Genomic DNA, 21,904 nt, shown 5'->3' with positions numbered 1-21,904 from the left:
TATATAAGTGTTGATTTCTGTGGGAAATGCAGATTTTATTAATGTACATTTAGTATTTAAAAAAACAACAAACAGAAAAAAAATTGCTCCATGCACCCCTCACACTCTGCAACACACACACCCACAGCACTTCACACACAGCACCCCTCACACAATGCACCCTTCACACACACAGCACCTCTCTCACACAGCACCTCTCTCACACAGCACCTCACACACAGCGCACCTCACACACACAGCACCTCACACACACATCACCTCTCTCACACAGCACCTCTCTCACACACAGCACCTCTCACACACAGCACCTCTCTCACACACACACACACACAGAACATCACACACACACACAGAACCTCACACACGCAGCACCTCTCTCACACACCACCCCTCATACACAGCACCCCTCACACACAGCACATCTCGCTTACAGCACCTCTCACACGCAGCACCCCTTACACACACAGCACCTTCCACACACACAGCACTCCTCATACATCACACACACAAACAGCACCCCTTGTACACATCACACACATCACCCCTCACACACACACACACACACAACACTTCACTGCAGTCTGTGTATTCAGCAGTCTGTGTGAGTGCGTGTGTATTCAGCAGTCTGTATGTATTCAGCAGTCTGTGTGTGTGTGTGTATTCAGCAGCCTGTGTGTACTCAGCAGCCTGTGTACTCCATGATCTGTGTGTATTCAGTAGTCTGTCTATTCAGCAGTGTGTGTGTGTATTCAGCGGACTGTGTATGTATTTAGCAGTCTATCTGTGTGTACTTAGCTGTCTGTGTGTGTATTCAGTAGTTGGTGTGTGCGTATTTAGCAGTCTGTATGTATATATGTATTGCATTTGTTGGGGTTACCAATAAATAAAATTTTATCGATAATTTAAATTTTTATTCCTGTGAGTTGTTGTGAAGGCAGGGGCCCAGTGCACTGCTTTGCCGGGGGCCCATAATGCTGTTAAGATGGCACTGGCTCCCCCGAGCTAACAAAGTAGCAGGCACACTCTACTTGAGTGTGCTAACCTCCCCTCCCTCACAGACCTCAGACCAGCTCCTCAGCTTGGAGAAACCTCTTGTCAAGGGTGGCGGTCTGGTGGCCGGGACCCTGTATGCCTGATCTTGAAAGTAGGAGTCACTGTGTGGAAATGGATTATCAGGGCGTGGTGCAGGGTAACCACACGCCTCCTGGTGTTGAGCACCAGCGTTTGTGCGGCCACATACAGGGCCCTGATGCAGCTTCTGTGGATCCCAGGATCCAGGTGACAATATGCAGACCTCCCAGGATATGATTAGGGAGGCTCTGCAGCAGATATGTATCCAGTACTAGAAAAAAGACTAGAACAGGCACCAAGGAAGATAGCAAGACAAGACTAGAAGAGCCCAGAACCAGAGAAGGACAGAAAGCAGAACCCAGAATATGTACACAATACAAGAGGGAAACATGAACAGGACACGGATAGGGCAGGACAGGACTGTACATGAACTGGGAATACAGGACAAAATAAAACAAGACAAGAGATACAAGGCAAAACAAGAGACATAACTAAGTACTAATATGTGCAATAAACATGGGAGATTTAGACATACATAAATGGCCAAGATGTATGCAGCCCACCACTGTGCCAAAGTACTCTAATTACGGTGGGTCTTAACTGCCTAGATATGCATGACTAAATAAACAATAATAAAACACACCCAGCACTTACCTGCAAGAAAGGGGCAGAGGACTTGGATCAACTACCTGCAGGAACCAACTGAAACAAAAAGATTAATGGCAAAGGAACGGGTGTGTCAACAAAAAACAAACATTTAAAGGAATCCAAGAGACTGGGAATTGCAGGAACGGAATACAGGAATGTAGCAAGAAAACCCAGCATAAAGAAAACCAGACATGGAATAGAAAACCAGAAAAACTAAACTGGAATTGTAAAAAGAGTACTGGATACCTGAAGCCATTGCCAGGAATGATCCGCAGCCAGGAACAGGATGTGACACCTCTGAATTGTTATTTCCCTGTGAAGAGACTGAAAGTGTAAGGGGAAAGAGAACTGCAGCTTTTGTAATCTCTTTTAGACAATATTCCCAATAAATTCATGCATAAAAACATACATGCATGTATTCATTGGGTGTATATCTATAAACCTCTGCATTTTTTGGGTCATTTTGTTTTAAGTGTGCAGTGGTCCTTTAACCCCTTAAGGACCAAACTTCTGGAATAAAAGGGAATCATGACATGTCACACACGTCATGTGTCCTTAAGGGGTTAAGCAAGAGCATGTTAAGAGTTTAAAAAAAAAAAAAAATTTCAACATTAGCCTATTCCATGGGCATGGGCCTGGAGCTGCAGCTCCATCAGTCCCTATGTTAAACAGGCATTGCCGGAAGTCCCCCAATTGTTATCTAAATCTGCTGATTCAAAGAACTTGCAACCTCAGACATAAAGGTAAAGGAATCTTAGCAACCTGGATTATCTGGATTTATTAAAAGGAAAACGGACATTGCATTTTTTAAATATTGCAATAAAATCTCTTTTTCAGAATATGATTTTATTTTATCCATATAAATTACTTGCATACTTTTCCCTTTCCCCATTTATAAACAGGCATGTTATAGCATCGTTGGTTGGATTCTTCATTTATCTGACCCAGTGCTCACAATTTCCTGCCATGACGGAGCGCTATTACAGGACGGGATGTTATCTCTCATAATGCTGCGTGCTCTACACAGCTGGACTGGCTTTTCTTATCATTGTGCTTTCTCCCCTATTCTCTGTTTTCACTGCAACCATCAGTTGGTACTCACATACAGTTACATTTTGTGAAGCAGTACTGTGATTTACAGTCTGCTCCTGACATTGTTGAATACTTGGAAACTTTAATTACTGAGCCATTAGCTGTATTTTAAATGCTGTTGGCAAAAAAAAAGTGCTCCCTTTGGGAAACAAATAATACAAGTTTCTAACTATGGCCTTGATTACATTCACACCAATACTGCTTATCGCTCTCACTATGGCTTTTATTGGTTCAGATCGATTTAATAAAAATAACACATGTCTTGAGATAATTGAGACTTACCGGTCAGATCTCTATGATTGGTTGGCTTACAATCCAACCAACCAGAGCCCTCTGCCTGAAATTGCATAGCATGGGAAAGCCCTCATAAGCCAGTCTGTGCAGAGCCCTTTGTTTAGCGTTGCTTTTTTTTTTTCTAGTTGTCTTTTTATGATCTGGTCCTTATTTTTTATTATAAAAGTTATTTGGGATTTAAAGGAGCACTATAGTCACCAAAACAACTGTAGCCTAATGAAGCAGTTTTAGTGTATAGATCATGCCTCTGAAGTTTCACTGCTCAATTCTCTGCCATTTAGGAATTAAATCACTTTGTTTCTGTTTATGCAGCCCTAGTCACTCCTCCCCTGGCTGTGAATGACACAGGCTGCATGAAAAAACGGGTTTCACTTTCAATCAGATGCAACTTACCTTAAAAGATTTTATCTCCTGCTCTGTAAATTTTACTTTAATCACATGGGAGGCCCCTGCAGTGTCTAGCAAGCTATTAACAGAGCAGGAGATAAGAAAATCTAAACAGAATTGCAGTAAAGGAAGTGTAAACATTTGATGACTCTTTACAGGAAGTGTTTAGGAAGGCTGTGCAAGTCACATGCAGAGAGGTGTGGCTAGAGCTGCATAAACAAAGCGATTTAACTCCTAAATGGCAGAGAATTGAGCAGTGAGACTGCATAAGCCATACACCATAGCTGCTTCATTAAAATAAAGTTGTTTTGGTGACCATAGTGTCCCTTTAATGGATTTTTTTGTGGGGCTAAAGATAAAAAAAGTAAAAGTAAAAAAGACATTTTAGCAGAATGAATCTTGGACTGTTACCCTTATTCCTGCTATGGGCTCTCTGTATCTTTCCCCCCCTGTTATTTCCTATGTTTCATGCTCATAGTCCGTGGATCATCTTGTTCTTTCCCCTGTTCGTCTGGCCGTTTGGTAAAATAGCAGTCCCCTCACATATTAACAACATCTTGTTCGACAACCGAAAAATTACCGAACGCCAGACCACCCATATGTGGAATGTGCCGCTCGTTAACCCCAGTAACCTCTTTTCACACCTCTACCAACCACAATAACCTGAACATTCCAAGCGGTCGGCTGCGTGATCGCTGTTGTTATGTGCGAACAAGTGGCAGCGGCCCTCTTTAGCCACGAACAGAGACAACGTGTTTGGTTGGCGAGTGTATGGAACTAAAATCTGACAATCGACGGTGCGAACAGCGCTGGGACTTCCACTTTCAGTTATGTTCGTGGGGATTCAGACGAACAGAGTGGCGTTAAAGGGGAACAAACACCCGAACAAGATACACAGAAAGAATTTCTGCACGAACAGTTCATGCCTTGTTTTTCGCATATTTGATACTCCCGAAAGAGACCGACCGCACAGCCTGATTTCATGGAACCTTTTTTTGGCAGGCACCTCGTGTTTGGTCGGTCTAAACTATATCCCGGTGGCGTTTTGGCTGCGTTCATGGGATCTGAGCACTTTTCGGATATGTTGGGCGATCAGACCCAGGCTATCCGGGGATATAGGACTTAAGGGGGTATCTTGTGGGTAACTGTATGTTTTGGGGTGATTATTATTATACATGTCCTGGACATGAGAGTTAATGTAATTATGTTGTATATTTTGTCTCAGTTTACTCTCAGTTCCAGTGGGGAATGCACCTGGAATGTGTGTTTGGAAACCCCTTGCATGGGGATTCACATAAAAGGCCATGTATGGCTCCATTAAAGGCAGTTATACCCCCAGAGCTGAGTGTCGTCCAGTTGCTGGGGAGGAGGTGGGAGATTCCTGGATTATTTTACTGTGTTTGGCTGTTCCCTTGGGGTGATCTACTTGTTCCTGAATGTATGTTGCAGTAACCAGCGGAGGAGAGTCCCTGCTAGGACTAGGGCTCCACTACAGACATCTAATGGTAAAAAATATATATATATATAATCTTTTTTTACAGGTATTAAAAAATCATACATTATTATTAGTATGAGGGGGTAATCAGGGTATTTCTTTTGTTGGGTTGGACCATATTGACCTCTATAGGCCTTTAGTTTATTAATTTTTTTTATGACTAACAGGGATAGTCATTTAAAAAGGCAGATAAATCTTCTTCAGAAGTACATTTATCAGATGATTTTTCTGAAACCGTTTATCTGGTTTTGCTGCTAAAATTTCAGCTTGCAATAAATTCACTCAAAATTCATTAAACTTATTGGATTTTGCAGATAGAATATAATTAAGGTCGATGTTTTGACATATTAGAATTTACCATCAGGCACACATTAACCATCTATTTATATATTAATATTCGTGGATTAGAGGGGTGCCCATCGTGTTTGATGAAGGTGTCTTTTTATGGTTTGTTTTTTTTCGGTACCTGACAACGCTTTTCTCCTTTTCTCCTCCCCCCCCTCTCTACTCACAGCTGGTTTGGAAAGAAGTGTCCTCGAGGATGAAGAGGATGTAAAACCTGAAATTCTTCACCACTTTTCAGAGACGTCAAGGTCCGACACCGAGTCTACAGCTGGTATGGTGCTAAGTTATGGGGATGGAATCTCTTTTGTAGCAGTTTCTCAGTTATTTTTTTTTTCTTTTAGTCAGTGCAGTTCTTTGTACATTGTGTAGCTGTGCAGAAATACAACAATGTGTGCATAGCCTAATCAAAATAATAATGTGAGATATGTAGTAAAGGAAGTAATAATGATATAGAGCACAATTGCCACATCAGTAATGTAGGATTAGTTCTAAAAACTTAAGGAAAAGTTTTGCTGTGTTGAATTTCCTGGATAATTGACTAAAGATTTAAATAAATATCACAACTTAGTGTGTGAATTCTATCCACAACAACATGCCACAACCATACTCAATTCCTGTCAAGGCTGTCTTAATGCATAGGCGTACTGGGCATTGATCGTAGGGGCCCCATAGGCTTGCCAGCTTTTTAGTATATTATTCTGGGTAATTTATTCAGAACCTTCAAACCCTCTTTACTAAAACGTTTCTGTGGACTTATAACCTCAGTATCCGCTGCTGTCTGTACATGCAATCTTGCTGTTGCTAATAAGTATCTTCTACTTGACGAAAACATTATACACATACTAATTGTACAAAAGCAAGACAAAATCAACACACATAATGTTGTGAAGCCGTAAAGCTATAATAAAGTTCTTCTAATATCTATAACAGTCCATGTCAGTTGCCTTCCCCTGCTACCTACTAAACGTTTGAGTGGATCAATCTCTGCTGTTTTGTAATGTTTAAACACTGATTTTGTTGGAGGTATTAATAAATATAAGCTTCATTTTTCCAATAATTTGCATTTTTATTCCTTTGAGTGGTTGTGTAGGCAGGGCCACCGTGTGCTGTTTAGCCCAGGGGCCGATAATGCTCTTAAGGTATCCCTGACTCCTGTTCCACGTTAGTGATGTTTTTATGGAGTGATTGCCTTGTGGCATGTTCCTTCCAAATGATGGACTTTGTGTGTGAATGAGTTTTGTGGCTGAATTGCATACATTTGTATAGTTAGTTTGTGTCAATGTGTTTCCTGTATTTAATGTTCCCTGTTACAGATAAATGCCAGGAACTGCAACTGCTTGAGAAGCTGGTGACGCAGCAGAAGGAGATCATAACGAGGCTTGATTATTTGAATCATAATCTTGTGCAGATGGCCAGCTTGCACTATCAGCACATTGCAGAAGAGTCTGATGACTTGCTAAAGACTGGAAGAAAAGAAACTATTTTTTCTGGCAATGACTCCATGCCCTTCCCTTCCATGTTTATACCATTCCCTATGCCAACATCTGCCGAATCTTCTGCTTATACAACTTACATATCAGCTCCACGTCCTACTGCCCCCTACATGCATTATTCTCAGAGTCCTTCATCTCCAGACTGTTCGTTGCCTCTTAATGCCCCGTATATGCCGTCCTCTCAGCCTGCAGCAACCTACATCCCTGCTTCTCAGCCTGCCGCTTCCTACATCCCAACTTCCCAGATCCTTTCATCTTTGTGTATATTGCCCTCAAAAAGCACATCCAACTTTCTTCCAGGCTTCTCTCCAACAAGTTTAAGTTCATCTCCTCAGTCAACTAGTCACCCATCCACCATGACCCTGGCTAAAAAACATAACAACAAAATCCCTTGAACACCTTTCCTCAGTGAGTAAACTGTACAGCAGAATTCACTACGAATCCTGTATAACTAGGAACTCAAATTACTGTCAGTTTTATATGTTTATTTATATATTTATTCTGTGATTAGATCTAATAATGACTTGTGGATGAATTGTTTATATTTATTTACATTGTTAAAGTTAATTTGATTTAAAAGCAGTGGCCTCAGTGTTTGCTTTGGTAACATGGAGTGGCTGTCAATATTGTGGTGTAGGGTGCAGTTTTTCCTACATTCATTGCTGGTCACATTTAGGGGAATTGGCAGACAGTTGAAATAACCCCCTAGCTGTTTGGACGTATATCACACACATTCCCTCTTTTTTAAAATAACACTTTGGAAACAAAATCCTCTTTTTAACATAAGAAAAAAAAAGTGTTTTTTGGTAAATAATTCTGCAGCAGTTATCTGGTGGGGAGCTTTCTCTGTGGATGAGACAAGTATTGGTAATCCCTAATTACCAGCCAATTCTTAGGTAGATGTAATTCCTAGGTATTAGATGCAAACATGCACACTGTGCTCAGGGCCGGCCTTAGGGGTGTGCGAGCCGTGCAGCTGCACATGGCGCCAGGGGGCACCATGTGGCCGACACAGCTCGCACATGGCTGGTGTCAGGGGAGCCAAATAGGTACCCAGGTGGAGGATTAATTATTCTCCACCTGGGTCTTTAAAAACAAAATTGCAGAGGCGGGATTACCGCGAGGCGGAGGCGGGGCTAACACCTTCCCGAAGCCCCTGGTAACTGCTGCACAGGAAGAGGGTGTGTGTGATTGCCTGCCTGTGTGTGTGTGACTGTCTGTCTGTGTGACTGCCTGTGTGTGTGTGTGTGTGTGTGTGTGTGTGTTTGACTGCCTGCCTGTGTGTGTGACAGTCTATCTGTGTGCCTGCCTGTGTGTGTTACTGTCTGTCTGACTGCCTGTGTGTAACTGTTTAGTTTAGTTACCCAATCAAAAAAATCAATAAAGTAAACCCATGTTGTCTCTGATCTTGAAATCCTTGTGTTTTTAGATGTTCAACAATTATATCCTTTAACATGGTTTCCATTACTTTCCCCACTACTGAAGTAAGGCTTACTGACCTATAGTTGCCCGACTCCTCTCTACTACCTTTCTTGTGAATTGGCACATTAGCTTCCAATCTTCTGGGAATACTCCTGTTAACAATGATTGGTTAAATAAATCTGTTAATGGTTTTGCTAGTACACCACTAAGCACTTTTAATAGCTTTGCGTGTATTCCATCAGGCCCCATTGACTTATTTGTCTTTACTTTTCACAGTTGAAATAGAACCTCTTCCTCTGTAAACTCACGTGTAATAAATTACTAATTTGTCCTGTAAATACTGAACAAAAATATTCATTGAGGCAGTCAGCTAAACCTTTATCCTCTTCTACATGCCTTCCTTCTTTTGTTTTTAATCTAACTAATCCTTGTTTTACTTTCCTTTTCATTTTATTTATGTATCTAAAAAATGTTTTGTCCCCCTTTTTTTACTGACTGTGCTATTTTCTCTTCTGTGTGTGATTTGGAAGCTCTTATAACGTGCTTACCCTCTTTCTGCCTAATCTTATAGGTCATTTTGTCTTCCTCACTCTGTTTTTTTTTATAATTACTAAATGCTAACTTTTAGTTTTTTACTATTTTGGTCACATCTGCGGAGTACCACAGTGGTTTCATGAATTTTTTTCTTCTATTGACAAGCCTAATACAATTTTCTGTTGCCTTCAGCAGTGCAACTTTTAAATTATCCCATTTCTCTTGGACTCCATTTAAATTGCTCCAGTCTGATAATGACTCCTTTACACATATTCTAATTTTAGAAAAGTCTGTTTTTTTAAAGTCTAAAACTTTTGATTTTGTGTGGCGTGACTCAGTCACTGTTCTTATATTAAACCACACTGACTGGTGATCGCTGGATCCTACACTTTCACCTACAGTAATATCTGATACCAAATCTCCATTTGTTAACACTAAATCTAGAATATGTGTGTTCCTGGCTCAAGCAGCTATTTTTTGTTTTCCAATTCACATCAGGAAGATTAAAGTCACACGTGATGATAACTTCCCCCTTCATTGTCATTTTAGCTATTTCCTCAACTAGTAGATTATCTAACTCTTCAATTTGTCCTGGGGGCCTATAAATCACACCTACACAAATTACTGTGTGATTACCAAATTCTAACATAACCCAAACGGACTCTATGTTCACCTCACTAACTTTTATTAGGCTGCATTTTATGCACATATTATGCACATATCACATACAGGGCCACCCCCCCCCCCCCCCCCCCCCCCCGTCCTGCCTTCCCTGTCTTTTCTATATAAAGAGTATCCTGGTATTGCTATGTCCCAGTCATTTTTCTCGTTATACCATGTCTCAGTAACAGCCAACATGGCCATAAACTTTAATTCAACACTTGTAGAAGTTTTACACAATTTTGACATGCATAATTTATTTATTTTTTTATTAAAACTTTGTTTCCCTTTTTACATTTTTCTCCAGGATATTTGACTAAAGGTTGTTTATATTTTTAGATGTAAATCTTTTTTTTTTTAATTCTTTATTTTTGTTGTGCAATGGTATCACAATCCAACAGTTAGCACCAGGGTGCTGCAAATATAATTGACATACGTTGCTATATAATCCTCCCCATAGCCAGTAACCTGTGTTTATTATACATTACCCCCCCCCATAGCCAGTAACCTGTGTTTATTATACATTATCCTCCCATATCCAGTAACCTGTGTTTATTATACATTATCCCTCCATAGCCAGTAACCTGTGTTTATTATACATTATCCCCCCATAGCCAGTAACCTGTGTTTATTATACATTATTATTATACATTATCCCTCCCATAGCCAGTAACCTGTGTTTATTATACATTATCCTCCCATAGCCAGTAACCTGTGTTTATTATACATTATCCCTCCCATAGCCAGTAACCTGTGTTTATTATACATTATCCCCCATAGTCATTTATCGTTGCACCTAGGCAGCATGATGTCTTAGGCCGGCCCAGAGAGTGAGTGAGTGAGTGAATAATATAATATATATGTTCAGAAACATATTAGTAATATATGTAAATCGGGTTCATGCAAAGAGGGTGAAAAGGTATTAAAGAAAAACACACTTATTGCATCAAATTTACAAAGCCAAATTTTTAAATGCTTTCCTCATTTCTTTCTTGGGATGAGGAATATATAGGTTGTAGACTGAGGATTTCCATCTGCCCAATAATATGCACTGGAGTGTCAGTGTTGAAGGAGACCGAAGCTGCCCCTATTCTAAATGAAAGAGCCGAGACATGGATACAACCCAATCTTAGGAGTAGTGTTCTGATGTAGAAGATGAATTTAGCCGTTGTCAGAGGGATTCAGTGAGAGTAGTGGTGAAATGTGTGTGGCATGACTGAGTGTGGGTAAGTAAGAGTCAAGTATTTTAACTGGGCACTAGTTCTAGGTGGGATAAGGTGGTATAGCGGATGGATGAGTAGTTTGGTTCGTTTTAGAGGTTTGTAGAGAAAGTATATAGTGATCATGATTTTTAGCGATATCCAATATTTTTAAGGTGGTCTCAAACAAACATAAAATGCTATATAAAATTTGTGGGATTATCGAATAGTCGTATACAGTAAATCAGACAGGGCTCAGAATAGCGAAACATCGATCGGTAACCTGGATGAAGTAGGGGGTCTATCTGTTTTATTAAATACGCGGTAATATGCTTTTAATGGGATAGGGCGTTAGGAAAGGTGTGTGATTGGGATAAGTGGTTGTGGCTGTATTTACCTTATCCTGGGACCGACCTGGCTCCTAAGCTTGAGCCGCGCGTGGCTGGATCACTCCTGCCTCCACACGAGCCGCATGCGGCTTGATCTCCTCTTCTGACTTAGCCGCGTGCACTGACCGCAGTGATCGGTCACGTGGCCCGCCTGGCACTAGGAGCACGGCTCGAGTCACGAGCTCGCTCTTAAAGGGGCAGTGGGAGCCAAAAGTTGATTCAGGCTCCCATTGGCCCACGTCATTCCAGCACCCCCACACACGAACGTTTTGGGGGCACAATAGCTTGCATTTAAAAAAAAAAAAAAACACTTTTTTGACTGTAATATAATAGCAGTCAGTTTCCTTCACACGTGTGCGTTTCAGGGCCTGCCAGGGCACAGTGCAACTCATATCTGGTGTAACAGTAGTGTACATTAAAAAAAAAAATACAGGGGGCTTGTTGTCACCTTTCGGGGACCCTTGGTGTTGTATGTGGCTGGGTGGAGGAAGAGACCTTCAATGACATCAGTGAGGACAAGAAACGGGACATGGCTAGCTTGGTATCCAACCTTGTGCAAATGGGGAGTTTGTGGTTGTGCAAATGGACTGTTTGCGGTGCGTTAAACGGAGAGTTTGGTCTGTCACTGTGAAGCGGGCGTAACCCTTACTCTGCCTGATCGATACAACATCATACCTGATGTTTTAAAGCACGTTATTCCAAACAATTTAGGAATGTTAGGTGATTTATGCCCTTTATGGATTAAAACCAGACTCTGCATCAACAATGTAATTTTCCATGGGAGTTTTGCCATGGATCCCCCTCCGGCATGCCACAGTCCAGGTGTTATTCCCCTTGAAACAACTTTTCCATCACTATTGTGGCCAGAAAGAGTCCCTGTGGGTTTTAAAATTCGCCTGCCTATTGAAGTCTATGGCGGTTCGCCGGGTTCGCCCGAACATTTGCAGAAGTTCGCGTTTGCCGAACGGAAAATTTTATGTTCGTGACATCACTAATATTCAGCAGTAAGTGCAGCTTTCCCCGAAATCATTGAATATTGCATCAGAGTTGCAGATGACTTCGGTTTCACCACATGCCCCTGTTAGAAACAGGTAGCCTTCAGGGTGGGGACCAGGATCACTCAGGGCGCTAGCATGCTTCTGTCGAGGCACTTCCTGTGCGGGCTGGTAGATCGGCAAGAGCTAGGCCTCAAAAAAGTGGCGGCGGAGAATTTAATCCAGACGGCTGCAGGAAACGCTCTCCCAGACCGGTCCGTCGAGAGCCAATTTGGGGAATCACTAAGGTGTATTCAGAAGTGCATGAGGAGCTCTCATGAAATGCATCCAGCCGCCATTACAGTCAGGCCCCACTCCTGCGTTCTTTTAGTTAACAGTGAAATCAAGTACAATAAGAATGTTTGCTTTCCCCTGTTTCTAGTTTTATATTTTAACAAATGTTTCCAGCACCTTTATATGTTTGATAACATCAATAATTATCCACGTAACTATTTAGACCTAGAAAAAGTACTTCTGTTTTACTGTTAGTGATACCGGAGAAACTGACGGAAGCCAAGCACAGAGAGATGGACACAGGTTTCTTCAGGAAGGAAGAGATTCTTTATTCGATTCACCGAACGGGACTCAGAGGGACTAATGTCACCAAAATACAACAAGATCTGAGCACCGGACAATAGTGTAGGCTCCTTATATAGGCATGTAACTCCACCCATAATCAGCTCCACCCACACATACTCTTACCCAATCAATCGAACAAGAACTAACTTCCTGTTTGACCACATGGCTTGCCCAGCACTATGGAGGAGGGGAATACTACATCCTTTATTCTCGCACATGCTCCGTACACTACTGATTGTATCTTTGCCACGTGCAACCAACCGACCGATACACCAGTATATGCACGTACACATGCCACGTGGTAATCTCGGCCTACTAAATTTATTTTCACCGAGATTCCACCACATTCCCCCCTTTGATGCTTCTGATATTTTCACAATTCCAGAGGCATCACTTAACCATAGTTTGCATATACCTCCGGTTGCCCTGAACCAGACCAGACTTTGCGATTCCCTAAAGACATGAACCTCTCAACATTCCTCTTCCTGTACTGGTTCTCCCTGATTTAGAGCCTCATAGTTTGCATATACCTCCGGTTGCCCTGAACCAGACCAGACTTTGCGATTCCCTAAAGACATGAACCTCTCAACATTCCTCTTCCTGTACTGGTTCTCCCTGATTTAGAGCCTCATATCTGTGCAGCAGCCTTTCTCTCTGCTATATTTTCTATAATGCCCTGTACAGATCTAACTACCAAAGGAACAAGACATGGCAGGAGAAGACACAGCATTAAGATCAGCATGACTTCACCTACCAATGCCTTAAGTCCTCCAAACTGCTCATACCAGTTACCAAACCAACTACTTGGATTATACCCTTTCCATACCTGAGTAGGCACATGCGCTAGTTTAACCATATGGCTAGTAAGCTCAGCTATTGCTTGCCCTTCATCATCTATTTGAAGACAGCAATTGCTTAGGTTAAACTTCCCACATACACCTCCCTCTACGGCCAATAGGTAATCCAAAGCTAATCTATTTTGGTAAACGACTGTCCTCATCCTAGTATTATGCTTCGCTAGGAGATTGAGCGCTTGCGATGTCTCATTGGTAATTATCTCAACCACTGCCTGTAACCTTATAATACGGTTGAGCATATATATTGGGGTTCTATATCCAAAAGTACCATCCTCTGCCCACGTAGCGGCCCATAATAATCTATAATACGCTGGGGAGGCCATTCATTATCTTCCCAGGTACCTATCTCTAGGGGCTCCCTTTTCTTTCTATGATTCATATCATATACTTTAACTCCCAAAGTCTCTCCTGTTTCAATAGGCAACAAGAAGAAGGATGGTTTGAGCATACCTAACACACATGCCCCTTCCCAGTCCTGTGGTAACTCCGAATAGGCTTTCTTACCACAGATCCAGTACAAATTTGCTGGGGCTTTCCAACTAGATGTAATAGATAGATCAAACCACACGTCCTTTAAATTGGTATAACTTGCAAACGGGTTAAGTGGTTCTGAGACACTTGAAGCCGACCACCAAGTTGTATTCTTTGTATTATCATCATAAGCTTTTTGCCCTAGACAAGTCAATTCTCCTACAGATGTATTAAACATTATTCCTTTCCTTGCTATGCAAATGTAACCTATAATGGAGGTCTTTAATTGCCACTCAGATTTACCTCTTCAATCATCTGATAATCGGCTTGTGAAGATATTAATTGTTCAATTGTCTCAGAACCAGAATACATTACCTCCTTTGCTTCCCAGGGCCATTGGTCTCCCATATTAGTACCTCCACACACATAGCAGTTGGTCACATTAAGACTACCAGCAATACTCTCAGATCAATAAACAGGTTTTTAGCATTATGGGGGATCTTATTTTCTACACTCATCTCTTCATAAAAAGAATGGAATACCTGATGAGTTTGGGATGCTACGGTATCGGTCTCTATCCCTATAAATAATATTGTCCCAGGATCCAAACTCGTCCCATATATCTGAAACCCAAATAAGTTTCCGAACCTATCGATAAATTGTTCAGGATTATTAATAAGTATATGGACTGGGTTACATTCCATAGACTTACAATATGGTTTGGTAGGCAACTTAGTAACAATCATATCCCTATCTACTGTCTGTCCCCAAGTTGCCCACCCTACACAAGACCAATATGGGCAATAATTATAATCCTTATCTGGGCATTTTGGATTTACATACTTGTTTTTACTACTGGGGCAAATATACTTATCATTAGACCCATACGTTCTTTCCCATTTAAGATCCCCGCATACATTCCACGGTTTTCTACCACTTGATACCGCCTTACATGCATCAAATAGCAGAACACCCGAAGAATGTACGGTTTCTAATACTGTCTTATTTATTAGGGTCCCCTGTGAGTCTCCATTCCGGAGGGTCAACCAAATTGTACGGGGTTGATACTCTGGATTGAAGCACTTAGGTTCTCCTACTCCTAAATGGCATACACTATAATCTATACCTAAGTATCTACACCTAGATACATATCCTTTACACTCATATTGTGAATGCCAAATAAGGGTCTGGGAAATATGATTACCTGTTATAGTAGTCTTAATGCAAACCTCACAGCTAGGTGTGTCGGTACCTCTACCTTCCTGAATAATTAAAAACACAAATATATACATTATCAGGTGCATTTCTCTTGACGTCTTCATCCTCATTCTTCGTCCGTGCGATGGCACCTCAGCTTCCAGGCTGTAAGGGCTGCAAGGAAAGGAGTTCTGCAGGTCCTCTCTTCCCTTCACAGAGGTCCCTTCAAGACACTCTGGCTGTGTCACGTGGGTAAGTGGTCAGGCTTTATTATGGCCGTCAAAACACTTACTTGCTGATCTCTTTAATCACACTTGGAATCCCGATATCTCTTCGTCACTCCGACTGAGTTGTGCGCTTTAACCGGATCTTGCAGGGATTCTCTGGATCTGGTGTAGCTTGCCAAGAATCTACTGATGCTGGTTTAACCCTGGAGTGATGAATCCACGGAGTCACTTCAGCCACCTTTATAGCTGTAGGGGTAGACAAAAGAACAACATAAGGACCCCTCCACTTAGGCCCCAACGGTACACTGTTCCACTCTTTTATCCATACTTGATCTCCTGGATGATAACTATGAACAGGGGGATAAATATTCACAGGTAATCTATCTTGTACCCATTTCTGTACCTCCTCCATAGTTTTACCCAACTCTACAACCTGCTGCCGGGTAATTCCTTCTCCTGCTTTCTCTGTACGAGTAGGACATGCTTCTACCCAACCTGAGTAGGTACACACAACTACTAGTAGGTAGCGATGTCCACCGGATTTAGGGATTACCGTATAGTCTATTTGAAGATCGGACATAGGGAGTCCCCCCATATACTGGACTCCCGGTGGTTTCACTGGTCCTTGCCTTGCGTTATTCTTGGCACATATCACACATCTTCGTACAATGGCTTGAGTCAAGTTGGACAATCTTGGTATGTAGAAATATTTCCTGAGAGATTCTTCCATACTCTCTCTTCCAGAATGTGTCCCGTTATGATAGTTCTGGACAATTTCTACAGCTAGTGATGCTGGAATAACTATTCTTCCATCTTCTAACTGATACCAATTGTTCTCCAGGTACTTCCCAGCTTCAGTCTTTAACCACTCTTCTTCTTGAGCTGTATAAACTGGAGTCCATTGAGACTGTGGGGTCGATATAAGAGCAGCTATATGTTCCACATACTCCTGTCTTCCTGATTCAGCGACACGCTTAGCTGCATTATCTGCCATCCGATTTCCTTTGGTTACATCACCATCTCCTTTCAGATGCGCCCGACAATGTATGATACCAACTTCTTTCGGTTCCCACACGGCTTCCAGTAGTTGTAATATCTCAGCTGCGTACTTGATTTCTTTACCCTCTGAGTTCAATAATCCTCTTTCTTTATACAAAGCTCCGTGGGCATGAGTGGTTAAAAACGCATACTTGGAATCCGTGTAGATGTTCACTCTTAAACCTTCAGCCAATTGTAAGTGCAATTAGTTCTGCCTTCTGTGCCGATGTTCCTTTTGACAATGGCCGAGCTTCTATCACCTTGTCTATGGTTGTTACTGCATATCCTGCATAGCGAATCCCTTCTTTCACATAACTACTGCCGTCCGTATAGTACTGGACATCAGGGTTCTGAATGGGAAAGTCACGAAGGTCTGGTCTACTTGAGAACACTTCATCCATCACCTCCAGGCAATCATGTTGACTCTCAGTAGGTTGTGGAAAAAGGGTAGCTGGATTTAAGGTGTTAACAGTCTCTAGGTGCACTCTCGGGTTCTCACACAACATAGCTTGATACTTAGTCATGCGGCTGTTACTAAACCAATGATTGCCTTTATAGTCTAGCAACGTTTGTACTGCGTGCGGGACTCGCACATAGAGTTCCTGACCCAGAGTGAGTTTATCAGCTTCGGCTACCATCAGGGCGGCAGCAGCTACGGCTCTTAGACAAGGTGGAAGACCACTGGCCACTGCATCCAGTTGTTTGGACATATATGCAACAGGTCGTTGCCATGATCCCAAGTACTGTGTCAATACTCCCACAGCCATTCTTCTTTGCTCGTGTACATATAAGTAGAATGGGCGTGTATGATCAGGTAGACCTAATGCTGGGGCACTCATCAAAGCCTTCTTCACATCTTCAAATGCCTTTTGCTGTTCAGGGGTCCACAGGAAGGGATCGTGTTCTGTACCTTTTATAGCTGCATACAGAGGTTTCGCCAATATCGCATAACTGGGAATCCATATCCTACAGAAGCCTGCTGCCCCCAAGAATTCCTGCACTTGTCTTCTATTCTTGGGTATTGGTATTTGGCATACAGCTTCTTTTCTCTCTGGCCCCATTATCCTTTGACCTTCAGAGATATGGAATCCCAGATACTTGACAGTTGGCTGACACAACTGAGCTTTCTTCCTGGACACCTTGTATCCTGCCTTCCAGAGAATGTGTAGTAAATCATGTGTTGCTTGCTGACATATTTCTCTTGTAACTGCCGCTATCAACAAATCATCTACGTATTGCAATAGTACACACTCTCCTGGGATGGACTTGAAATCCAGTAAGTCTTGACTTAAAGCTGATCCAAATAGGGTAGGTGAATTTTTAAACCCTTGGGGCAGCCTTGTCCAAGTCATCTGGCGCTTCGAGCCCGTTACAGCATTTTCCCATTGGAATGCGAAGATACACTGGCTTTCCGCAGCAATTCGAAGGCAAAAGAAGGCATCTTTGAGATCTAGGACAGTAAAATAGGTAGCCCCGCCCGGAATTAAAGCAAGCAGGTTGTATGGATTGGGCACAACTGGGTGTATACTTACGACCGCATCATTGACTGCTCTCAAGTCCTGCACAGGGCGATACTCATCTGTACCGGGCTTTTGAACAGGCAACAATGGGGTGTTCCAGGGGGAAGTACAGAATTTTAGGATACCATACCTTATGAACTTATCCAAATATGATTGTATATTCTTCTTGGCCTTTTGTGGGATATGATATTGTCTTAAGCTCACTGGATAAACCCCAAGTTTCAGTTCGATTCGAATTGGTGGAATATTGCGAGCAAGTCCTGGTGGGTTGTTCTCTGCCCACACTCCTGGTATATTGAACAAGGATTCATCACTCTTAGGGTTTTGGCTAGTCAACACTGTATAAAGTCGCCACTCTTCTTCCTTTGGTACAGATATTGTCATTATACCCGAAGGTCCATTGAACTTTAAAGATGTTGTTCCATTAGGTAGAAACGTTATCTGTGCTTGTAATTTTGACAACAAATCACATCCTAGCAGATGGACTGGACATTCAGGCATATAAAGGAATTGATGTTTCACTACGTGGCCTCCCAATGTACAGAGTCGACTTTTAAGAACCGGTTTAGCAGCACTCCTTCCAGTTGCTCCTATTACGGTGATAGTTCTTCCAGATGGAGGAGCAACTAGGTCAGTCACCACCGAATGTTCAGCACCAGTATCAATCATGAAAGCACTCTTTTTTCCCCCTATTGCTACATCGACCATAGGCTCCGCTCGGCCAAGGGGGATGGAGCCCGGTCGGTATCAATAGTCCTCCATGACTGTGTCAGCCAACCCCACAAAGTCCCTATCTTCTCTATCGCGGGGTCTCTGCACTGCTGGATAGTACCTGTCTCCACTAACACTTCCTCTATTATTACCACTATTCCCTCCAGGACCTCCTCTCGCTCTGCCTCTATAATTACTATATCCTGCCCTAGGTCTGTTTCTCTCATACTGTTCCCTTTGTGGACACTCACTTCTCCAATGCCCTTCTTCCCTACAATACGCGCATTGATTCCTACTCAAGGGCTCCCTATTCCATTTACTCTCGCCTTTATCCGTTCCCCTATACACTTCCTTTTCCCTTCTATCTACGCCTGCGATGGCTACCGCTAGCATATCTGCTTTTCTACGCATCTTACGCTCTTCTGATACCGGAGAAACTGACGGAAGCCAAGCACAGAGAAGTGGACACAGGTTTCTTCAGGAAGGAAGAGATTCTTTATTCGATTCACCGACCGGCGCTCAGAGGGACTAATGTCACCAAAATACAACAAGATCTGAGCCCAGAACTGACTGTGTAAATGCATAATATAGACATATAGCTCCTCCTATAGTTAACTCTACCCACATATACTCTTTACCCAATCAGCTGAACAAAGCCTAACTTCCCTTACCTGTTAGACCACATGGCTCACCCAGAACAATGGAGGAGGGGAAGTGTTTTCAGTTTCTGCATTTTTGCACTTGCTCAATACAGTGTTGATTGTATCTTAGCTACGTGTAACTGACTAACTGATACACCAACATTTACACATATGCCACATGGCAATCTTGTCCTAGTAAATTTATTTTTACTGAGATTCCACCACACTTCCTCCTTCTTTGTCTCTGTCTCCCTATTCATGTATACTTTATTGGCTATCTCCATGAGTTGGGTTATAGACATCCCTACGAACCCCTCTAACTTCTGCAGCTTGCGCTTTATATCTCCGTAGGCTTGGCTGACAAAGGCAGAGTTAACCATCCGGGAATTCTCAGGAGCCTCCGGATTAAAGGGGCTATACAAACGGTATGCCTCCAATAATCGGTCATAAAAGACACTGCGCGATTCATCACATTTCTGTAATACCTCAGCCGTCTTAGACATGTTAATCGCCTTCTTCCCTCCAGCTTTCATGCCAGCAATAATAGCGTCCCTGTAAGCTTTTAAATGGACCATGTCTGCGCCATTGACATTCCAATTTGGATCGGTGTTTGGATAATGGGCTGCGGCCCATGCTGCTGGGTTGGCCTGATTTTGTGTACGGGCCACTTCTTCCAGCGCTTTAATTGCCGCTTGATTTATCCTTGTCCTTTCCTCATTATTAAACAATGTCATCAACAATTGCTGGCAATCAGCCCAAGTGGGATTATGTGTCTGGACTATAGAGGTAAACAAATCCGTCATGGCTTGAGGCTTTTCGGTGTAAGAGGAGTTATGGGTCTTCCAATTAAATAGATCAGTGGTTGTGAAAGGGACGTAGACGAAGACTGGATCAGCATATTGTATCTGGCCGTCACCGTTAATATGTGTCGGGCCAGGAGTCAATCGAAGAGGCATCTGATAATGTCGGGGTTGTAGGGTACCAGTCATTTGTCGGGTTAGTATGGGGCTTCGTTGAGATACGTCAGTTAGGGGTTCCGGTCGAGGGGTAGTAAGACAAGGGGATGGAGACGCTTTACTAAGAGGAAGGTTGGTAAGTAAAATATTCCAGGCCGGGCTAGGAGGAGCCTGACCGGAAACTAGATATGGCGCCAAATCTGGGTAGGTGGAGTTAACGGAGGTAGGTACCGGAAGGGGAGGGTTTAAAACAAGGGGGTTGGGCTCTGAGCTAGAGGAAGGGGTAGGTGGGGACAGCGGGGCAAGGGGAGGAGCGTTTCCAACAGCACCTCCTCTTCCGGTGGAGGAGGAGTAAGGGGGCGGCATGGGGATCTCAGACTCAGGGGGCGTGTCCAAAATGGGCGTGATTACGGCCTTAGTGGACAAGCGAGTCCTAGCCACCATGAGGCGACATTGTTCCTCGTGGCATACTCGGATCCATTTTGGCGAGTCATTTACGGCCTGCCTCCAACAGTCAATATATGGAAACTGGCCGTAAAGTTCAGGCCTACCTGATACAGCCACGTGTACACGCTGTACCAGATTAGGATCCAAACTGCCACGTGGCAAAGTAGGCCATTCCCTACTACATAAAGTAGTTAGGCGTGCTGGAGACATCTTTACCCCAAAATCACATACAGTATATCCCTTTTTAAAGTTTTTTAACATGCATCCTAAGGGATCCAAAACCGTTGAATCTGACGCGCCCATACTTAACAATGAAGCGTCGTCTCCAACAGAAACTAAACAAACACTCTTCCAACGGTCACACCCGTTCCCTCGGCAACAGCACCACGTGGTACAGTTACTAAGCGAAACGCACACAACAAAACACTCAGGGAATTCCTGTACACACACAGCTGTTACACCAGTCACTAAGTAATACTGTGCCCTTTGGCGAAACTATACGGTCACCCACGCTATAATTCCCTATATCTGAATTACCCGTCTATAACATACCCCAGTAACATCATCTTTACAAACAGTAGTTATAGTACGGTTAGCATTGGTTAGAGTACAATTTAAAGTCACAGTTCAATTAGTAATGGTTATGGTGTTAAACATACAACATAGACGACAGTTATTAGTACTTATTCACAGTATCAGTAATTATACATGGTTATGGTACCGTGCGCTATCATACAGTTACACACTATTCACACTCTCGCTAGACGGCAGAGCTCATGCTATCTAGCAAGATATACACGCTACTACAACAATCTTTAGCACATTTAAAATTCCCAACTAATCTATTGGCCAGTACCTTGATGGACTACCTAAAACTATCTACATACGTTTTGGTTAGCCACACTGCCCAAGCACCACATATAGCGAACTAGAGGGCGGAATTTACAACAGCACCCTTTTAGTCTATTTACTCTATCAAAAATCTAGTGGGTTCCAAATTTACATGCCTTCCCACTTAGCCAAGATAGGTTGAGATCTAGCGAACCGAATTTACACAGGCGCCGCTTAGTCTCCCGGTCCCTCCGACCTAGCGAACGAAATATACACCCCATTAAGGCTAGTCTAGACAAGACACCGGTGTCCGGCTAGGTCTATTTACACCAGAACCCCGCCTGACTCCAAACCAAAATTAAACGG

At 42.7% G+C, this 21,904-nt stretch overlaps 1 protein-coding gene across 1 annotated transcript in view; it reads left to right on the top strand.

Moving 5' to 3' along the window:
• LOC134585362 (uncharacterized) overlaps positions 1–7,349 on the top strand; it is a 42,586-nt gene extending 35,237 nt beyond the window's left edge. Inside the window, exons 6-7 of the mRNA XM_063440767.1 lie at positions 5,502–5,603; positions 6,646–7,349. Of these exons, the coding sequence (XP_063296837.1) occupies positions 5,502–5,603; positions 6,646–7,220 (677 nt within the window). The 3' untranslated portion in view covers positions 7,221–7,349. The remainder of the gene's footprint in view (positions 1–5,501; positions 5,604–6,645) is intronic.
• Positions 7,350–21,904: the final 14,555 nt, after the last annotated feature.

The sequence above is a fragment of the Pelobates fuscus genome, chromosome 2, assembly GCF_036172605.1.
Source record: "Pelobates fuscus isolate aPelFus1 chromosome 2, aPelFus1.pri, whole genome shotgun sequence".
NCBI lineage: Eukaryota > Metazoa > Chordata > Amphibia > Anura > Pelobatidae > Pelobates > Pelobates fuscus.
Note: the sequence above shows the minus strand (reverse complement) of the source record. Positions and strands in the feature narration are given on the sequence as shown.